Source organism: Triturus cristatus, chromosome 5_2, assembly GCF_964204655.1.
Source record: "Triturus cristatus chromosome 5_2, aTriCri1.1, whole genome shotgun sequence".
NCBI classification, from domain to species: Eukaryota; Metazoa; Chordata; class Amphibia; order Caudata; family Salamandridae; genus Triturus; species Triturus cristatus.
In genome coordinates, this window is record NC_140588.1 from 774,053,263 (window position 1) to 774,074,935 (window position 21,673).

General features: G+C 49.9%; 1 protein-coding gene across 2 annotated transcripts in view; it reads left to right on the forward strand.

Moving 5' to 3' along the window:
- WDR44 (WD repeat domain 44) overlaps positions 1 to 21,673 on the forward strand; it is a 616,515-nt gene that overhangs the window by 209,441 nt on the left and 385,401 nt on the right. For both annotated transcript variants that reach the window (XM_085607883.1, XM_085607885.1), the window contains one exon: positions 19,405 to 19,535. In XM_085607883.1, coding sequence (XP_085464009.1) covers positions 19,405 to 19,535 — 131 coding nt within the window. The remainder of the gene's footprint in view (positions 1 to 19,404; positions 19,536 to 21,673) is intronic.

Below are 21,673 nucleotides of genomic sequence, written 5' to 3' on the forward strand. Positions count from 1 at the left end.
ATTTGCCAAGACTTGTTGGTGCTTCCGCCCGACACTGACCCCTCAGCATTCAGCATCTGACGTGGGACAGCTCGTGCACAGCTCCGGGTCTTACTCAGCGTCGCCTAGTCCTCACAGCTGCAGAGTCAAGGTCCTAGTCAACTCTGCTGCAAATCCCGACATTAATGTGCATTTGTCTTCCAGATCTTGTCATGAATGACATAGACTCTGTCCCCTCTGTTTGCAGGTACCTCTCAATTAGAATCCACCTTCGGATTCCATCCGACACTTTCTCCTTCTTCAGCAGTGGCCCTTTCCTGAAGTCCTCCATTGGGGTCGACAGCGGTTTCTGACACCACTTAACACCTATGCACCCGGCTTCCCTGATGTAGGTAACTTGGGTATCCATGCGTGGGGTGGCTCGCCAACCTTCTCTCTTCTGCTGGGTTTTTTTCTTCAGGGTCCACTGGGAAGAGTCCTTTATCTTTAAAACTCCAACCTTGACTTGCACATTGATTTGTACGGAACACACAATCATGTTCCCACACTGCACATGCTCTCCATGGGGCTTCTAGTTACTCACCTTGGGTGGTTCTTTGGGCCCCCAGCACTTCTTCGTTCTCTTGACTGTCTTGACCCTAGTCGTGGTTCTTATACCACTTTCTTAGTATATGGTTTGCCCCCCCACCCCCGGGGTCCACTGTGTATTACGTGCTATTTATTTATTTCCATTCAACGTATTGTGTGCATTGTGAATATATCTCTGCGTAAGAGAGATTTGTATGTGTTGGAGAGTATTCTATAATAAAAACATATTTTTATAAATACCTTGTGTGGTTCTTTTTCACTTAATGTATACATATAAGAGTGTGTTCTGGTAAAACAAGCTGCTTTACACTCCTGGACTAAGCCTTAAGGCTGCTGTCCACAGCTACCACTTAGAGAGCTTTCTATGGTTGTCTAAGACCTCCTAAATCACCATAAGGGTTCTCTGGACTGGTGCAGGGTGTCCACTTACATAAGTGTGCATCATATACCCAGCCAGCCTCTCACACTGCTCATGGGCATAGACTCCTTTGTTAGATTGTTTTCTCTTCGCCGTCTGGTTTGTACATGTGTGCCTCTCCTCTGTATTCAACTACCATCCAATTCAACTTTTTGGTTCTATCCTGTCTTCGACGGTATAGTTCTTTTGATCATGCTTTTCCAATTCTGCACCGCTTTAAATTAGTTTGTTTGGTTAACGACCGATCGCCTCTCTGGGTGCCACCCATCTCGGGCCTACAGGCCTACTCTCCACATGCACTGCCAACACTGAATATGTGTTCCGGAACAGACACCTTTTCAATTTTGCCCCCAGTGTCACACCAAGTACCTGAACATGGACCAACTTCTTGTGTGCAATCTGTGCCTTTCGCCCGCTCATAGTGAAGATGATAGTGACCCCTGCAAGTCTTTTTGCCAAGACTCTCCAGAATCGGAGGGCGTGTCTGCTGGAAATGTCTAGTTGTTCCAAAGGCGCAACACTCCCGTCGTTTTTGGAGAAGAACATGCACAGGAAGAGCATGCTACAGAGGAAGAAGAGCCATTGTCTATCGAAGACACTTCTGACTCCTATGTGGAGGATGAACTGGAGTACAACCTGCCACTCAGGCAGCGTGTTAGTTCCATCGACCCTGACCATGTCCCTCCTCCTAAAAGAAATTCCAAATCTTCACTCTTTCCATTACTTGAGGTCGCCAGACTGCCCCTGCCATCTGGCCATGGTCGGATCGAAAAGACACTTTGGCTACCCCACCCTCTGGTCCGGCACCAAAATTTCTACCAAGGTTTAATCCTCGATATCGACCTCGGATCGGACACATACCATGGTGTCCTGCCAATCTCCGGTTCCAAAACCAGCCTGACCTAAATTCTCGACGCACTCGAAGGTTCCAAAAGCATTGGAGACAAATATTTTGAACATTTCAAAACATTCCACAGTTTCTATGTCTCTTGTTGAACCTATCCTCGTAACTATGAAAATTCGACATAGAAAGATCCAGATTGAACAAGGAACTGGGAAAATAGTGGCCTTTCCTCGACCAAAGATATTAATGATTGTTTAGGAGGATTTGGGCACCCTGTGCCACAAACAAGTTCAAAGGACACTGCTACCAGTCCTACTCATCATCCTCCACCTCCTTCTCTGACACCACAATCTCCACCACCACCATCTCCTCCTGCCTCTCATACATTTCCACAACGTGATCCAATAGATGCTACACCTCCAGGTTCACCTAGATCACACACTGTGGGTATGGGGGACCCATTTGGGGAACCAGACCCATGGGACACTTAGAATACTGATCCCATGATGACTAATGATCTGGATTTAAATCTAGCTAGACCCTCCACTCCTGAGTATGCTAGTGCCTACCAACAGTTTATTGCTAGGGTAGGTACCTCCCATTGCGTCCAATTACATAAAGATTCTTTAGAAGAAGACTTTCTTTTTGACACTCTATCTTATACACACAAGAACACACATTATTTACCTATGCTCCCTGATAAGTTGCGCCACGCCACGCCCATCCATGCTAGGGTCATTACCCCACATGTGGATAAAAATATAAACCAGGAGGAGCCTAGCGCGCATCCAAGATGGTCGCGTGAGCACAGGGCTCCCCGGACCCTCTCTGCTCCTCGGAATTTATCCTGAGAATATCCTGACGTGGCTTATGGAATCTGGGAGATAAAGACCAGCTGAGCGTATATCTCTTTTCAAAACTCAAATCGGACCTGGGAATCCTGAGTTGTCGTCGTCGGAACTTTTGGGACCCACCCGACGGAGGTGACCGGGGTGAAGGTGACCCGAGGGACCGGGCTGCAATTGAACAACAGCGGCTTCAGCGCGGTGCCAGCTGCCGATCCACCACTTTCGGTTTCGGTTTTGCACTTCAGGAGACCGGCAGGGAGGTGCGCTCGGGGTGGAGAGGTGCTTCCTGGGCCTCTGCATGAGGTTTTCTTTCATCTGCCACTAGAGCGCCTATCGCCTCGGACCCCCTATACCGACATTTTGTGGTCTTCTTGCTGGTGCCTTACACCTCTTGATTGGAGGTCCCCTCGGGTGACCGTGTTCACATGGGGGGCAAAGGGGGTCCCGAGGGCCGCAAGACCAAGGCTTCCCTCCGCGGGGGGGCAGTCCAGAGCAATAACATGGACCGCTACACCCAGGGCAGGGGGCCCTCTGGCGCTGCTGGCCTCCCCTCGGATACTGCGGAAGGAGGCGCGACCGCCACTACGGAACTATCCTTGCAGGACATTATGGGCGCCATTGCTGGCATCAGGGAAACCATCGCGACGCAATATGAGGCCCTGGCCCGTAAGATTGACACTGTCGCGATCGATGTCACCCTGATCCGGGCCGACCTCTCCAAAACTAACGAGAAGGTCCAGGCTCTCGACGCACGGACCTCCACCCTCGGTGCGGATGTGTCGGATCTGCGGGCCGCGCTTGGAGACATCAGGGTGGTTAACGACCATATGGCCCGGCGGCTTGAGGACTTCGAGGGACGGGCCCGACGCAACAACATCCGCGTCATAGGTGTACCGGAGTCCTCTGACGGCCGCCCGGTTGACCTCGTGGTCGAGGAACTTATCCTGAAACAGTTGTCCTCGGCTGGCCTAAGTAAGTTCTTTGCCGTGGAGCGGGCCCATCGAGTTCCGGGCGGTCGGCCACGGCCGGGGGCCCCCCCGAGGCCTATCGTGGCCAAACTGTTCTATTACAGGGACCGCGACGCTATTCTGCAGGCCTCACGGACCCACGGCCCGGTTCGTCATGAGAACTCGACCATCAATTTTTACCCGGACTTCACGCAACTGGTCCAGAAACAACGGATGGGATTCCAAGGGGTGAAGCGTCGTCTCCGTGAGCTGGGCCTAAAGTATTCGATGCTCTACCCTGCAAAACTCGAAGTGGAACATGGGGATCGGACAGCCTTTTTTGACTCTCCTGTGGCTGCAAGTGACTGGCTGGACTCTCTGCCGGACGGAGGTGGCCGTCCCGGACCCTCTGCGGGCACCGCAGGTGATGGGTCCCCTTTAGAATGACTTTTGGTCCTTGATTTTGCCTTTTTGCACTGTACAGTCGGGTCTTATTTCATTTGCATATTGTGTTTTACCAGGACCAGTGAGGGGGGCGGGCGGGGACGGGTCCCTTACCTCCTCTGGGTTCTTTTCGTAGAATGGGGTTAGTGGGGCGACAGGCACACTGCAAGTTGGGGGGGGTTTTTGGCCCGCAGGGGTGCAGGGTGGGGGGAGTTGGTCCTGGGGTGGGGTTGGGGGGGAGGAGGGTTTGTTTTGCTGTGTGTTTTTTGTTTACAGGGCGAGGTACTGATTTTTGTCCACATTTGGGAACTGTGCTGCAGGCGGGGGGACCCTTGATCTATTGGGGGGGATGGGGGGGGACGGGTTGAGGCTTATGTCATGGAACGTCAATGGGTTGGGGGACCGTATCAAGCGGGGTGTAGTACTGCAATATTTGCTCGTTTGACTCCTGATGTGGTGTTTCTCCAGGAGACGCATCTGGTTGGCAATGTTTGTCATGCAATGAACAGGGGGGGATACCGCCTCGTGGCCCATTCTGGTTTCACAACTGGTTCCAGGGGGGTGGGCATTCTGCTGCGAACCTCACTTCCGGTGGAGATCACTAAGATAGTCTCGGATGACAGAGGGCGCTATGTGTGTTTGATTGGGAGGTGGGAGGGGCAGCCCCTTGCCCTGGTTTCAGTTTACGTCCCCCCGGGCCTCCAGAACTCCACCTTCACTGACTTGGGTCGAATGCTGCTTGACCTTCCGGACAGCCTCCTGCTCATGGGCGGGGACTTTAATTCTGTGGTTTCGGGTGAACTGGATCGTCACCCACCAAGGACCCTCCCCGCTGCCCAGGCATGGCTGGGTGGGATGCTGGAGACCTTCGGCCTGGTGGATAGTTGGAGATTAATGCATCCGACCCAATGTCAATTCACCTTTCACTCGGGGGCGCATGGGAGTCTCTCTAGGTTAGACTACTTCCTTATGCCCGCGGCGCAGACTGGTCGGATTCGAGAGGTCAGGCACCTGGCGCGGGGTATCTCCGACCATTCTCCGCTGTGGCTTGTTTTTGACACCGGGCCGCGGTCTGCAGGGCGGATCGCTCCCATTAACCCATGGTACCTGCGAGACCCTACGACTCGTGACAGCCTGGTTAAGGCTATGGACCAATACTTCCTGGATAACGAGGGGTCGGTGTCTTCTGCAATGTCCCTGTGGGAAGCCTTTAAAACCGTGATCCGCGGACACGCCCTTTCCCAGATAGTGGTGGCTAAGAGGGTCAAGAGTGAGGCAGTGGTGAGGCTGGAGACTGACATCTTGGGGCTGGAGTCGGCCTTGGAGGCGAATGTTACTCCGGACGGGCTCCATGCCCTCAGCCTGAAACAGTTTGAATATAGGTCCCTGGTCACTAACGCGGCCAAAACTATGTATAGGGAGCAGCAGGGTCGACTGTACGATGCCGGGGACAAGGCGGGAAAGTTGATCGCGTGGCTGGACAGGAAGGAGAGAGTGAATCGTGTGGTCCCGGAGTTGCGTGCTGCGGATGGTGTGTGTGTGACGGAGCCTGACGAGATTGTGGAATGTTTTGCCGACCACCTCCGGGCTGTGTACTCCCCAGTGACTGACAGGGATGAGGACGACTCTCGCCTTCTACTGAGGGATATCGCCTTGCCCTGCCTGTCCGCTGAGGACCGTGAGCGGCTGGACGCCCCCTTGTCGGTGGATGAAATAGCGACCGCGATCCGCTCCCTTCGCTCGGGCAAGGCTATGGGTCCCAACGGTCTGCCCATTGAGCTATATAAATTGCGCCCTGACAAGCTTGCGCCCTTCCTCAGTCGCATGTTCCGTGAGTCTCTGGCGGCGGGTTCCCTCCCGGCCGATCAGCGTTTGGCCACGATAGTCGTTATCCCCAAGGAGGACAAGCCGCGAGATCGCTGTACTTCTTACCGGCCTATTTCACTGCTAAATGCGGAGCCTAAGATCCTGGCGAAAGTCCTTGCCAATCGTCTGTTGAGCGTCGTGTGCGATCTGATTCATCCGGACCAATGCGGATTCATCCCGCATCGTAACACCGCTCTTAACTTGCGGCGTCTTCATGGCGCCCTTGCCAGGGCGGAGCTCCTCTCCGAACCGGCCGTGCTGGTTTCTTTGGATGCCACGATGGCTTTTGACACCATCGAGTGGCCATTCCTCTGGGCTGTCTTGGCTAAATTTGGCTTTGGGGAAGGATTTATTGGCTGGGTGAAGCTTCTGTACACGGGACCCATGGCTCAGGTGGTGGTGAACGGGCGGGTCTCTCGGCCCTTTGCCCTCGGCAGGGGCACGAGGCAGGGATGCCCGTTGTCCCCTTTGCTCTTCGCTCTCGCCCTGGAGCCACTCGCGGCTTGGCTCCGCTGGGAGCCCTCGCTTCGAGGGATCCGGTGGGCCCCGGGCTTTGAAGATCGGGTTTCGCTGTATGCGGACGATATTCTCCTATATCTCACCTCACCGCGGCAGTCGCTCAACGTCCTCTTTGACGTTCTGACTTCCTTTGGGAGTAATTCGGGTCTCACGATCAATTGGTCTAAATCCTGCGTCTATCCGATCTCCGGTGGTCCTCCACTCCTACCGCCTCGGCTTCCGATCCAGGTATCACTGAGCGGCTTTAAGTACCTGGGGATATTCGTTTCGCTGGACCCGGTGGCTCGCTATGAGCTGAATCTCCTGCGTCCGCTTCGGCGATTGCGAGAGGATACGGCCCGGTGGTGCAGGCTGCCCCTGTCCCCGCTGGGTCGGGCCGCGCTGTTCAAAATGATGTCCCTTCCCAGGTTCCTCTATGCACTCCAGAATTCCTTCGACGTCATCCCAGTGGCCTACTTTCGGGAGGTAGAGAGCCTGCAGAGGAGACTGGTGTGGGACGGGCGGGCGCGTATTGCTCTTGCTAAGCTTACTCTCCCCTGGTATGACGGGGGCATCGCGCTTCCCGACATTCGCAGATATTATTGGGCCGCGCAGCTTTCGGCCATCAACCATGCCACGTATGCGCCTGGCCTGAACCCGGCGTATGAGATGGACAAGTTCCTGCTTCCCGGCGGGGACTATAACAGGGCGCTGTACTCCCGCTCGGCTGGCCGGACCCTTACGGGTCCTACTAAGATCGCTGTGCGAACCTGGAGGGCCGCCACTGCGGCCACGGGCTGGGGTGAGCGACTGACATGTGCTACTCCTTTGTTTGCCTCCGATCGCCTGGGGAGCCTCTGGACTACGAAGGGGTTTGACCAGTGGGACACGATTGGTATCAGCAAAGTGGGAGACCTGTGGCATAAGGGCGCGGTTAAGACTTTCGCGGCTCTTCAGGCCGAATATGAGCTTACGGACAGGGAGTTTTTCCGCTATGCCCAGGTTCGACACGCCCTGCTCTCGGTCTTTGGAGAGGGGACCACGATCCCGGTTTCCTCGCCCCTCGAGGACCGCATACTTGACGGACATGTCCCGGACAGCACTATTTCTTTAATTTATAAGAAACTGATTAATCATCGGGCTGACCTCTTGGTGCGCCTTCGGGAGGCTTGGACGGGGGATGGGGTGGAATTGGACGACGAGGACTGGCAGTCTGCACTGTCGTCCCCCAAAGAGGTCGCCATTCCAGCCCGTCTCCGGTTGGTACAGCTTAAGATTCTTCACCGGGTGTATGTGACGGGTCCTCGCTTGGTCTCGATGGGATATTCCGACGATGGGCTCTGTAAGCGGGGTTGTGGGCTCAGTGCCACCTTTCTCCATATCCTGTGGGAGTGCCGCGAGGTGGCGGACTACTGGCGCCGGGTACATACGGTTATGGGACAGGTCACTGGGGTTGTGCTGCTGCCGGAGGTGCGTCGCTGTGTCCTGAATGTGTGGGAGCCCAATGATTATAGCGCGGCTCAGACTCGGTGGGCGGCCCTGGGGTACATGATTGCCAAGAGAGATATAGCGCAGCTTTGGGGTGCCCAGCGGCCGCCCACCGTGTCAGTATGGAAGGAGAATATGGACTGGTGTATGTTCAGGGAGAAGACTGTGTATGTTGCCCGTGGTAAGCCGGGGGCATGGGGCAGAATCTGGGGGCAATGGAATGCTTATCGCGGGGGTATCTGTACGCCCCCCCTGGTGGACACCGATATCGCCATGTCCCCCTGACCCTTGACGGTTCCGGGCACCTTTTGGAATGACTACATATGGACGTTCAGTTCCCTTGGCCCCCCCCCCCCTGTCCCCAGCCTCCCGGTACTCCTTCCTTTCGTGTGCTGCTTAATGGTCTGACCTGGAGTTCCCCGGAGGAAGCCTGACCTGCGCCGTTTGTCTTTATGCCTCGCCTTTTGTTTTTCTTTTAGTTTTCTGTGTTTGTTTGATCTAAGTCTCCTGTGCCTCTAGAACTATCCGGACTCACTACGGGGCCGACCCCCGGGAACCGACTGCAGCTTTGATAAATGTATATTTCATTCTGTACTTAGCGGCCGGCCCTGGTGGTTGTAGGCCCGTGCTTGTAATCGAATTATTGTTCAATAAAAACTTTAAAAAAAAAAAAAAAAAAAAAATATATATATAAACCAGCTCCCTCAGACCTCTAGTCCTAAGTGGTCAGGTTCCATCAGACTCTATAGTTGCCACCACCGCTCGTGAAAGAGTTTATGGTCTAGCATCTGGAGATATGCCAACCCCTGAAAAAGAGAACATGCATAATCAATGCAGCAGGCAAAATGGTAGCGCTCAAGGATCTAACCACTGGTGTATTGCTTACTCCCAGGCCCTCCTAGCTCGCTATATTAGAGCCCACTGGGATGAAATGGAAGAGTTTTTACAACATCTCACTGAGGAATATCATAAAAAGGGGCATCAGATGGTCAGACCATCACTAATAACTCTTACCAGATGTGCCTTAGATGCAGCAGACACACTAGCTAGTTTTCAGATAGGCTGGCAGTGCTGGGACCAAGTCAGTGACTGGAGCTTCTTGTCATGCAGGGATCTGCTGTTCTTTGTCATCTTCTCTGTAGGTAGTCGTTAATCTGAGGATTAAGGTTCAGGGGTGCCCCTAAATAATAACTTTTGGGACGTTACACTGGTCAGAAAGTAGTAGCCACTTACCTACTTACCTTGAAATACTTACCTTTAGGGTATCCTAACCGTTTGTATGTCCACTCCCTCTGGGGAGGAGGCATATCCCTAACCCTATTGGCCAGAGTCCTCTAAAACAGTATGGAAGATTCTGATTGGAGGGGCGATAACGTCTGCTCAGGGCCTGGCTGAGTGGTGACACACCTCTCTTGCTTACTAATTTTCCCGCTGACCTTGCTGCCAAAAAAGGGTTTGGTCAGGGGGATGGGCTCTCCACTAGCTGGCGAGTACCTAGTCAGTATAACAAAGGACGGGAAGCCTTTTAGGCTCACCGCCTTCCTATTCTGCTCCTGCTTGGTGGTAGGTGTGAAGCCCCTCCACCCAGAGCAGGCTTTGTTTCTGACCCACGATAGCAAAAGGCTCCTACATCAAACAGAAACATGTCTAGAGGTAGCAGGCTGGTGGGGACCACTCAGGCACACACTAGCGAGTTGGTATGATTTCAGGGGCACCTCTGAGGTGCCCTTTGGGTGAATTTCTTAATAAATCCAACACTGGCATCAGTGTGGGTTTATTAAGCTGAGATATTTGGTACCAAACAACTTGGAATTCAGTGAAGGCTTGATGGAGCTGTGGAACTCATAGTGACAAGCTCCCAGCCCATGTACTCAGTATGGCTTCACTTTGCACTTATAATATCTAAGAATGGACTTCGACACTAGACGGGCATATCTGTTCATTCAGGTATGCCCTCACATGAGGTATAATGCACCCTGCTGTAGGAATGTAATGCCTGCTGTTGGGGTGACTTACCTATGCATCTAGTGGTGCTGGTAGGCCTGGCGCACAGGGATGTGTGCTAGTTCGAGTGTTCACTTTTATCTGCACCAAAACATGTAGGCTGCTATGGCAGTATGCCTGTGTTTGGTGTGGGGTCTCTTAGGGTGGCATAATACATGCTGCAGCCCTTAGAGACCCTCTCTGGTCACAAGGCCCTTGGTACCACTGATACCTTTTGCAAGGGAGTTAAATGTGAGCCAGAGGTGTGGAAACAAAGATACAGGTATGGGAAAGAAGACAGGCACTGGGAACCTGGTTAGCAGGAACCCAGTGCACACTAAAAGATTCATTAGTCATGTAAAAAAGGAGGGGGGTAGCCATGCAACAAACTTTACTTTCCTACAGTCACGCTGCAGGATGTCATTCACCTTCTACAACACAGTGACTTTATTGCCACATTCGACCTCACGGACACTTACTTCCACATACCCACACACCCTGCTGATCGCAAGTACCTTAGGTTTATCATAGCAGGAAAACATTACCAATTCAAAGTTGATCTGTTTGGAGTCTTTACCGCTGTTCGCGTCTTCACACAGCAGTAGTGGCAGCACACTTAACACAAGAGAATGTTCATGTATTCCCATACCTGGATGACTGGCAAATCAAACCAGCACTTGTCACCAGTGTCGACAACACATTCAGTGAAAGGGGATCTACTGTACAACTTGGGGTTCACCATCAGTATACCCGGATCTCACCTTCAACCTCTTCAGACTCCTACTTAGGGGCAACCCTCAACACACTCTTGGGGTTAGCATGTCCCAATCCAGCTTGTATACACATTTTCAAACATCTCAATCCTATTTCCAGCTGAACAAAACTCTCACAGGTCTGACTGTAATGTGTCTACTGGGAATGATGGCGCCTTGCATTGCCACCGTCTCACATGCAAGACTATTCATGCGCCCACTGCAAAAATGTCTTTCTCGTCAGAGATGTCAAGCCCAAGGTCATCTACAGATTCTAGTGTTGATAGCCCTTCACACTCCCTTCTCTCTGCAATGGTGGAATACCAACAATCTACACAGACGCATCAGAAACAGGCTGTGGTGCACATCTCCAACTCCTAACAATACAAGGTCAGTTGGATGCCAGGCAGCAATCCCTTCACATCAACCACTTGGAACTTAAGGCATTCTTCCTAGCACTGAAAACGTTCCTTCCTCATCTCTCACACAAGATTGTCCTAATCCTCATGGACAATATGACAGCCATGTACTATCTAGAACAAGCATTTGCAATGCAATAGGTCTCGCATTTATGCAGTTTGAGCTATTGGCATTGTAAATGAGAATGCCCTTTATTTATGTTTTGGTTTTCAAAACCTAAATAAAAGGCATTGTCATTTACAATGCCAATAGCTTAAACCTGAGTAAATGTGAGACCTATTGCATTGCAAATGCTTGTTTTGACAGTGCCCGGGCCAAATTGTGATCCCAATCTGACCCTGCCTGGCTCCTGAGAGGCAAGGAAAGGATCGGCAGCCCGGGTCCAGGGCAGGGGAGGGAAGCCACTCCTCTGATCAGACCATTCACTGATCTGCCAGCTGCTCTAACACCTTCCGGCTGCTGCTTCTTGTGCCCTCCCATCCAAGGTGCTGGGTTCTGAATGCCAGGGGAATAGAATGTTAGAACGTTTATGAATTAGAAAAGTGGTATTCAAATGTTTCCTTTGGAACGGTGGCAGTTGCTGATCCCTGCCAGGGCTACTGGCCGCTCTTTGATGCTCATTAAAGACTTCTACAGATTACCTTTGGAGCTGCCTCTTTTTACAAGCACACAGACAGTGCATAAATGCCTTATTTGCATGACCATAGTTGTTTGAATCGCGTAGCTCGTCATTGTGCTGCAGCACCCGATGTGTCGTTTCTCTTGACACTTCTATACTATTCACTTTGACAATATCATGTTTAGTGCAGTTCTGCGCGTGCCTGATACAGCCACTCTAGAGTCTAGACGTTGAGCTGGCAGAGGGCAAGGTGGCAGTGTATGGTGAGGGGAAACACAGGGCTGGCAGTGCACATCGGAAGCAGGCACTGGGCTGAATTCTGGTCTGACACTCTGTGGGACTGGTACCATATATAGATAACATGCAGAGCACAGGGCTGGCCGCCTCTGGTGCAGGAAACCAGGGTTCGAGCCCCGAGGTCGCGTCCATATCCTGTGATTCTGGGCAAATCACTTAATCTCCCCTTGCCTGAATGTGTAATGTAAATACGGTGCTATGTAAAGCGCTCCAATACCTTCGGGTCGAGTTCGCGCTAAATAAATATGCAATAAAACAAAAAAAGCCTGGTAGTATGCAAAAGTGAGGAGTGTCAGGTAGGCGGCAGTGCACTGCATACCGGGCTGAGAAATGGGCTACTTTGTGGTTGCCAGTGTTCAGGGTTGGCAGTAGACCGAACTGGCAGTGTTCACACCTACAGAACAGAGCGGATTCAGGCCTTGGTGGACAGCATGTGGCTTCTCTGCTGCATAATGAAGTTCTGCATGGCTACAGAAGAGGGTGTGGTCCATCGGCTAGATTGCCGGCTTTGATGCTGGAAGCCAGGGTTCGAGCCTCGGGGTCGCGTCCACATCCTGTGATTCTGGGCAAATCACTTAATCTCCCCGTGCCTGAATGTGTAACGCAACCGGTGCTCATGTAAAGCGCTCCAATACCTTTGGGTCGAGTTAGCGCTATATAAATCTGCCTTATAAAAAAAAAAAAGGCACGGCTGCTCACTAGGACTGTATGCGCAGCGAATCAGCTTGGCGGTTGGTGCCCAGTTTACCTGTGCACGTGCCTGTCAGAGCGCACGTTTACTAGGAGGGCTGACTGCACAAGAGCTGCCCTCCCTAGGGCTGCCGACGCACATGGTTCTTTCTCTGTGTGTAGGACTGCCAACAGAGCGTTCTCAGAGGACATCTTTATTTGTAAAGCTGCCATTGCACAGGGCTTGAAGTGCACACGGCATCCACTCACAGGGCATCCTGTGTCGAAGATGCCTGTGTGCAGGGATGGACGCAAGTTCTTTATGCAGGGCATACATCTGTTAATGTGACAACCTTTCCTTGGTGCGTGTGTAAAACGGCGCGCGCACACACTGCTGTTAACGTGCAGTCCTGTCAGTGCACGGGGCTATGTGCAGGCCCGGCCACTGCAGAGAGCTCTCTTGTACAAACTTTGGGAAAAGAGGGCGTCACTGCAGGATGAGGAGGATGGCGCTTGGGTGGAATGCAGAGAGTGGAAAACAACAGCAGCCGACTAGGAATGAGGAGTATTTGAACTGAATGCGATGGTGAACAAAATTATGTTTTTTAGTTCAATTGTTACCCAACATTTGTTCTGCCCTCGGAAGCCTAAAGAGGAAATCAACATAAAGCCTCGTTAAACCGGCAGCGAGAAGAGCCAAGTTCTGGGCTGTTTACGGAAAGTCAGAGACAGGGTTGAAAGCAGAGGGCATGGAATTCCAGTCGTGTGCAGCCAAGTAGGACAAGCCCGGCGGAGCGTGGCTCGCGCGCGCTTGGCGGGGGAGCGCATTCCAGGCGGGGGAGCGGACCCTTTGAAGTGCGATGCCAAACGGATTGCATGGCGGCACGATGCGCGTGATTGTGCGCGTGCTCGCCATGCAATCCGCTTTTCGGAGCACTTTTGGGAGCCCCTTACTTTAGTCTCGCTTTGCGATCGCTTACGCAATAGCAAGGCGAGACCTAAAAACAGTGGGGTACATGGTCAGCTCAACTGTCACACCTTGCTCAGACCATATGGAATTGGTCTCTTTATTACATTCATCTCTTGGAGGAACATCTGCAAGGAACAGACAACATTCTTGCGACCTGCTCAGCGGTACCCACTAGCAAACCCACAAATGGGAACTCACTCTACAAGTTCTTCTTCCATACTTTCTACAGTGGGGGTTTCCTCAAATAGACTTATTGGTCATGCCAAAACTTCGCCTACAGGTTCCCACATCCCCTATCCAAGGGCAACGAAGTATGGATGAGTTGGTATGGGATATATGCCTATGCTCTTCCACTTCTCCCTATTATTCCTTTTCTGGTTTGGATACTCGGGCAGACATAATTACAAATGATCCTGGTAGCTCCCACCTGGGCATGTCAACCCTTAACCTTATTAGCCGGACCTTCTCGCTTGAGACAATGGACAAATCAGACATCCAGACCCCAAGATGTTCAACCTAGCGATCTGGCAGAGGTGGGGTCTTAGAATTTGATTTCCTACAGAATGTATGGACATTCTTAAACAAGCACGCAGACCCACAACTCGGGCTTGTTATGTTGCAAAATGGAAACGTTTTGTTTATTATTGTCATCTTAAACAAATAAATATTCTCAAAGCCACAGTACATATTATTTGTTATCTGCTTCATTTGCAAAAATCCAGTTCAGCATATACTTTTATTAGATTCCATCCTGCTCCCATAGCTGCATATCTACAGAACAGACAGCATCTATCTTTCTTCAGTATTCCAGTCATTAAAGCAGTCATGGAGGAACCTAGATGAGTTATTCCACCTTGTGTTCCTCCAGCACTCTCTTGGAGCATAAATATTGTATTCACAAGGCTAATGGGGCCTCCTTTTGAGCCTTGGCATTCCTGCCCTCTTCAATTTCTATCATGTAAAGGGCATTTTTAGTTGCCATTACCTCCCTCAGACGTAAACCTTAGAAGAACCTTTCTTTCAAATACGTAAAGACAAACTGGTTCTTCATACTAATCCTATATTCCTACCTAAAGTAGTTTCCCATTTTCACCTCAATCAACCTATTGAGCATCCTGTTTTTCCCCCTCACCCTAATGCTGTTGAAGAAAAAGCTCTGCACATTTTGGATGTTAAAAGATCACTCATGTTCTTCATAGATAGAACTAAAACTTTCTGCAAAACAAAGCAACTTTGTGGCTTTTTCTCCACCTCATCAAGGCAACCCTAAATTCAAATCAGGTGTAGCTAGGTGGATAATTAAAAGCATTCAAACTTGTTAAATTAAAGCCAAGACCGTTACTTGTAACTCCTAGAGCACATTCCACTCGAAGAAAAGGGGCAAGTATGGCGTTTTTAGGAAATATTCGAACAGCTGTCATTTGTAAAGCAGCTACATGATCAACACCACACACAGTTACTAAACACTACTGTGTGGATGTTTTAGCATGCCAACAAGCCAAGGTGGGTCAGGCAGTGCTACGTACTCTTTTTCAAACTACTGCCACTCCCACGCGCTAGCCATGACTTTAAAGGAGGGGCTGCCTTACAATCTATGCAGAGCATATGTACCTACAGCCACACATGCCATCAAGTGAATTGTTACATACCCTGTAAGCATCTGCTTGTGGCATGTAGTGCTGTACTATCACCTTGCATTTTCCAGTATACCTAGGACCTGTTTTTTTCTCATTTTCATGGGCCTTCAGTAGTCTGTTCCAGGCGATCCATTTCACAGTACCAGGGTACCCTTTAGAATATTACACCCCTCTACAAATTTACTTCATCATCATGAGCGCCTGACACGCATTTCTGATTGTTAAATATTTGGAAGAATTGTTTATTTTCTGCTGGAAATGTCCGTTTTGATGGCTTTTCCTAATGAACATTATTCCGAGGTTATCATTGGTGGCATTTGACCAAACCCTTATGGTTAGCTCAATTGACAACCAATAAACTTGGGTCCGAAGGTAAATTTGCTAAGTGACACAGATTGCAAATGCTCTTGCTGCCTAAAACAGGTGTTTTGAAGCTTATGCTTAGTATTACTCAAGAAACAAAGGTGGGCATCTGCAGTGTAAAAGGGGCCTCGTTCTGGAGAGAAATCCTAAAACAAATTCAGGATGACTGAGGGGCTCTTTAATGTGAAGGCTAACCTAGGTATCTGAAAGAGACAATTAGTTATAAATTCCTTACCTTAGAATTACTCCCAGGTGTCAGACTGGATCCGGAATTTTTTTTTGCCAGCAGGACCCCTGCACGACGAAAGACGGCGTTGGTCGGCTCCGTGTTTGTCGGCGGCGTCGTGGTCGCCGGGATGACGTCCCGGTAGCTACTTAGACGCCGGCCTCGCGCGCGGATGTCAGTTCTTTCTTTTTCCGCGCCAGCCAGCGCAGATCCAGCGAGAGCGGTAACTCCAGTCGCTTTTTGACTGACTTTTTGGACGACTTTTGTCGACACTGTTTTTGAGTCTTCGACTCCTAGTGCACGTCAGGTATGCCCAGTTTCAAGGCTTGTGGTTCCTGTAGCCGGCTGATGTCAGTGACGGATCCTCCCTACGTCTGTCTCTTTTGCCTGGAGCGCGACCATGACCCCAAGTCGTGCTCCGACTGCCAGTCCATGAATCCGAAGTCTTTCCAGGAGCGGTCCCGAAAGCTTCTCGAGGCCCGGCAGTCGACTCTGCGCCATTCGAAGTCCCGGTGGTGTGGGAGGTTTAGGGGACCGGTCATGGAGCCACCACCAGTCCTCATCAAAGTCTTTGCACTCCTCAGGTAAGTCGAACCACAAGAAGAAGTTGAAGAAGCATTGTCGCTCTTCGACTTCTCCCCGTCGTTCAGCCGACGCGATGCGGATGCAGGTGGTACCCGAAGGGTCGACTCAGTTTCCCTCCCTTCCCGGGACCCGGAGCGACCCCTGCCCAGCTTCTCACCTTTTATGAAGCGATGCATACCATCTTTGGGCAGCCCGACTCCGCCGGCGCGCCTTCGTGCCACACTGACTCGGCTGGGGACCCTGGGCCTTTGACGCAGGCGCCTCCGCCCCGGCACCACAGGGTCCCCTTGGATCCAGGCCTGGTTCCGGATCGGCGCCGGTCGACCTGATTACACCTCCCCCGGCGCCAATTCCACCGGCACCACGTCCGCAGCCGATGCCGGTTGTGTCCTCAGCAGGCGCCTACCCTGGCCTCCACGCCGATGTAGACAGACTTGGACCGACGCCGACGGGTAATTTTGTGCCCCTGTTCTATCCTGTTTTTTTTCAGCCAGATTGGAAACCAGAGGAGGTTGAGGAGGACTCGGAGGGGTCTGGAGTCCCTTTGACTGACTAGTTGGGTTACAAACTGGACTGGAGAGAGGAACTGGGGGAAGTCAGTGGTCTGGATTCCTCACCAGATCTTGGCATGTTGTCTCCTCCTACCATGGCTACGGAGGATGGAGCGTTTTATGCAGAAGTGTTGCATAGGGCGGCCGATGCTTTCAACCTCAAGCTACCTACGGTCGCGTTCAGGACTAACCTCCTGACAGAGGTGCTTTAACCAGCAGCGAGCTCTTTGGAGCCCCTGCTGCCGTTTAATGACGCCCTAACCGACATCCTTTTGGGCACTAACCGACATCCTTTTGGACACCTGGTCCAGGCCCAACACAGGGTCTTCTGTGGATAGGATGATTGCCTGACGCTACCGCTGGCCCCGAGCGACGCCACTTTCCTCTCCCAACACCCCACCCCTGAGAGCTTGGTGGTCCAAGCTTCCGCATCCAAAGGAGCATTCCCTAACGCACCATCTGATAGGGAATCCAAAAAGCTGGATCATCTTGGGAAGAAGATGTTTTCTTCCTCCAGCTTGGGACTGCGGTCTGTAAACACCGCATGTCTGTTTAGCCATTAAACCCACTCTGTGTGGGATACGGTGGCGCAGTTGCTGCCCCAGTGCCTGGAGGAGGCCAGGGCCGTACTCTCCTGTGCAGTTGCCGAGGGGAGAGACGCAGCGAAGTTTACCATACGCTGTGGATTGCACACCGCCGACTGGCTGGGTAGGACGATTTCAACGTCAGTAGCACTTCAACGCTACGCCTGTGTGAGATCAACTGGCTTTTCTGAGGATGTCCAAACTACCCTTATGGACATGCCCTTTGATGGCCGGCGCTTGTTCGGCGACAAATTAGACAGCGCACTAGAGCGCTTTAAGGAATCACCAGCTACGGCCAAGTCCTTGGGTTTCTCCACCACTCGCTCTGCGCAGTCTGCTTTTCGCCCCTTTCGTGGCGACGGAAGGGGTGCCCCACCACGTTCCACCCAGGAACACAGGCTGGGGCAAGCTGTTCAGCCCCTGCGTGGCCATTTCAGCCTTTCTTTGGCTTCCTGATCAGCCTTCTCTTTTCAAGTTCCCTGTTGTAAATCGCTTCCTTAAGGGCATTTCCTCCTGTTCCCTTCGTAATGCCCCAGTGGGACTTGAACTTGGTTCTTCAGTATTTTATGTGCGCTCCCTTTGAGCCACTACATAACTGTTCTCGCAGGCTTCTGACTTTAAAAACTGCCTTTCTGGTGGCCATCACCTCTGCGCGCAGGCTGAGTGATCTCCAAGCTCTTTCTTTTAAACCTCCTTTTCTGGCTGTTCATCCGGACAAGGTTGTCTTTCAAACCCGTCCTTCCTTCCTTCCCAAAGTGGTAACTTCTTTCCACATAGGACAGACTTTGCCCACCTTCTTTCCGCCTCTGCATCCTCCCAAAGAGGAAGAGAGGCTCCACCGTCTTGATCCAAAACGTGCGTTTTCATTTTATTTGGATCACACAAAGCAATTCCGGGTGAATGACCAGCTCTTTGTTGGCTACGTGGGCGACAAAAAGTTGCACAAATGGGCCATTTCTAGATGGGTTGTTTTGTGCATCAAAGCTTGCTAATACTTGGCAAAGTAGGAGCATCCAGTGGGGTTACACGTCCATTCCACCAGGGCGACGGCAGCTACCACTGCTTTGGGATGTGGAATCCCCCTTAATGACATCTGTCAGAGAGCTACGTGGGCATCACTGCACACGTTCACAAAACACTACTGCCTGGACAGCCAAGTCCGGAGAGAGGGCTTGATTGACCGTTCTGTTCTCCAGGACTTTCTAGTGTGAACTTGGTTTGCACACCCACCTTCGGGGTTGGTATTGATGGGGTATCTATTCTAAGGTAAGGAATCTATAACTAATTGTCTCTTTCAGATGAACAAGTTACTTATGTTCGGTAACAATATATCTGTAAGAGACTTTGATTAGGTATAGATTCCTTACCGCCCCACCCGTCCTTCCCGTTCTACAAACTGATTTCTAGGGTTAAGGACTTCCTTTCAGGGCCCTAGTTTTGTGCACCAGTGGTCAGTGTCTTGCATGGCTCTGCGCTGCTGGCGTGGAAAGTAGTGTACAGAACTGACGTCAGCGCGCGAGGGCGTTGTCTAAGTTGCTAGCGCGACCACCACCACCACCACCACGAACGGATCCAGTCTTGCGCCTGGGGGTAATTCTAAGGTAAGGACCCAATAACTAATCTAGGTCTCTTGCAGTTATATAGCGTTACCGAAGGTAAGTAACTTGTTCAGTACATCCATTCTACTCTATTATGAAGTCACAAAACAGCAGATAAGGATACTTTTGTATTCCTCTAGATTTACTGTATTTTTTTTGCTAATGGTATCATGTTTCTTAATATCATGTCCAGTTATATTTGTTGTCTAATTTAGTTGAGTATTTTTCAGTTACCAGGGACAGTTTTGCATCTACTGGTCTGTTGTCTCCAAATATTGCTGGTGAGGGTATGACCAAAGATTCCTTACCTTCATTGGACCTAGCGAGCGCTACAAGTGGAGTTAAAATAGTTACAGCTCAGGTGAGTCATCTTGTTCATCAAAATGCGGTTTATATAGTTGAATGATTGATTTATATAGTGTGCTTGTTTTAAAGAAGTCAGAAAAAGTATGGTCTTAACTGTAAAGCAAATTTATGTGCAGTTTGGCGATTTCCTGCTCCATTTTTTCCTCCCCACTCTGGACGAAGTTCATTATCTCTTGACAACAAGTTGTCCTGTTGTACATTAGTATGAGATTTTTTCCAGACAACTATTTCATCCTGCTGTGTTGTAGGATTTTAATTATTTGAACACTCCAATTTAATGTACTGAACTGCCTTCACTCAACTGCCCAGTCCTGGAAAAATATATATTAGTCAGTGTTTGGAGAAACATGAATGGTCTATTGCAGGGGTCTCCAGTCTTTTCTGTAGTAAATCTGCTTCTGATGAGTGAAAATCATCGTAGGCTACTTTAGACTAAGGAACTAGTGCATTGTTACTGTTCACGCCATGCCCAGCTTCATTGACTTGATGCCTAATGTCAATAGAGCCAGATACTGTGGTTTGAACAAAATACTTTGACTAGTGGCACTATGACAGCGCTGCAATGTGCGTCAGTGAGCGTGTGGTTTTTGGGGATGTGTTAACATGTGTGCATATGATTGGGATATATGTTTATGGGTGACTGAATGCCTGGGTTGTATATACTTGTTGCACAGGACATACCTTTCGCCATATGTTGCACCGTTACATGTATAGCACAAACATACAACCTTTTTTAAATGGGTGAAATTTAAAGTTTAGAAAAATGTAGTGCAAAAATGTTCATAATGTGGAACATTTATGTGCACCTTAAATTCCTTCCACTTAAAATAATGGCTATATTTTTCAGTTATAAATATGGCACCGTGTCTACCAGCTACTAGCTTTGAGTAAAGGCGACACATTGAAATGGGAGAAAAATTAAAATGAAGTGTTAACTTTATGTTCAGATGGGATCCATAAAACTCCTCAGCTCAACTTTCTCCCATTGCTAAGGGTCATATTTACAACCAGCAGGCATCTTGCTCCCAGTGGCCTGTAGACACTGTGTCATATTATAATAGAAAAATACAGCCATTTGTTTAAATGGGAAGGAATTTAAAGTGAAGGAACATACTTCATAAAACATTGACATAATTGGCTTAATTGAATGTGGAGAGAAACATTAACACTTAATGTTTCATAGAAATATTTTTCTTCACTTTACATTTCTCCCATTTAAAAAAAAGAAGAAAAAAAAAAGACTTTTTCATTTATAAATTTGGGACCGTTTCTACTCGTATACTGGGAGCAAGAGGTTTGCTGCAATTTGAAATGGGAGACAATGAAATGAAGAGTTTACTTAATCATTAAGGTAACTTCATTTTAATTCTCTCCCATTTAAAAGCACACAAAAACATAATTTTGTTCTCACTCTCCAATATTGAGTTGAGAAGGAATTTTTATTTAGCAGGTAAATACCTCAGAGCTTTAGTTCTTTACCTCTGTGCCCCAGCCTGGATCATAAATCTGATTGGGCAGTCTCATTATTGGGCCCCGCTATCTGCAGCCTGATGAGAATGCAAAATTAACACAGCCTTCTCTAAACTTTAAAAGGAAAAGGTCACCCTGTGTTTATTTGAAAATTAACTCAAGGCTGAGAGTTACTCTGAAGGTGCCTTTGAGCTACTGGTAGCTTGCGACCGCCTGGTTGGAGACACCTGGTCTATTCCTTATTCACAGTCTTGTTTATAAATCTCATTTTCCAGTAACAGTTGATGATTTAAGTTGTAGTAATTCTGTTTTGATATAAGAATTGTTACACAATCCCTTCACTTGGAGTACTTGCTTTTGGTATTTCACCTACTTAGCTTTGCATTTGACTGTAATATTCTCAATGTTCATCAATGCATCATGGCTGAATTTTTCCTGAGATGTGTGAAGTTTCAAATAGCTACTGCTATGTAGGCTTCTCTGCTTTGAAAGGGAAATGATAAGTGCATTGAATGGCTTTCAGTGTGGACTTAATGGGCAGGCGGGAGCCTAAAATTAGCGCTCAAGTCCCATAATGGGTTGAGACACTGATTTTACACATGCTTCTATAAAGGGAGGAAAATTTAGGAGTGAAAGAGGGGTCATAGAGTGAGGGTAGTGCCA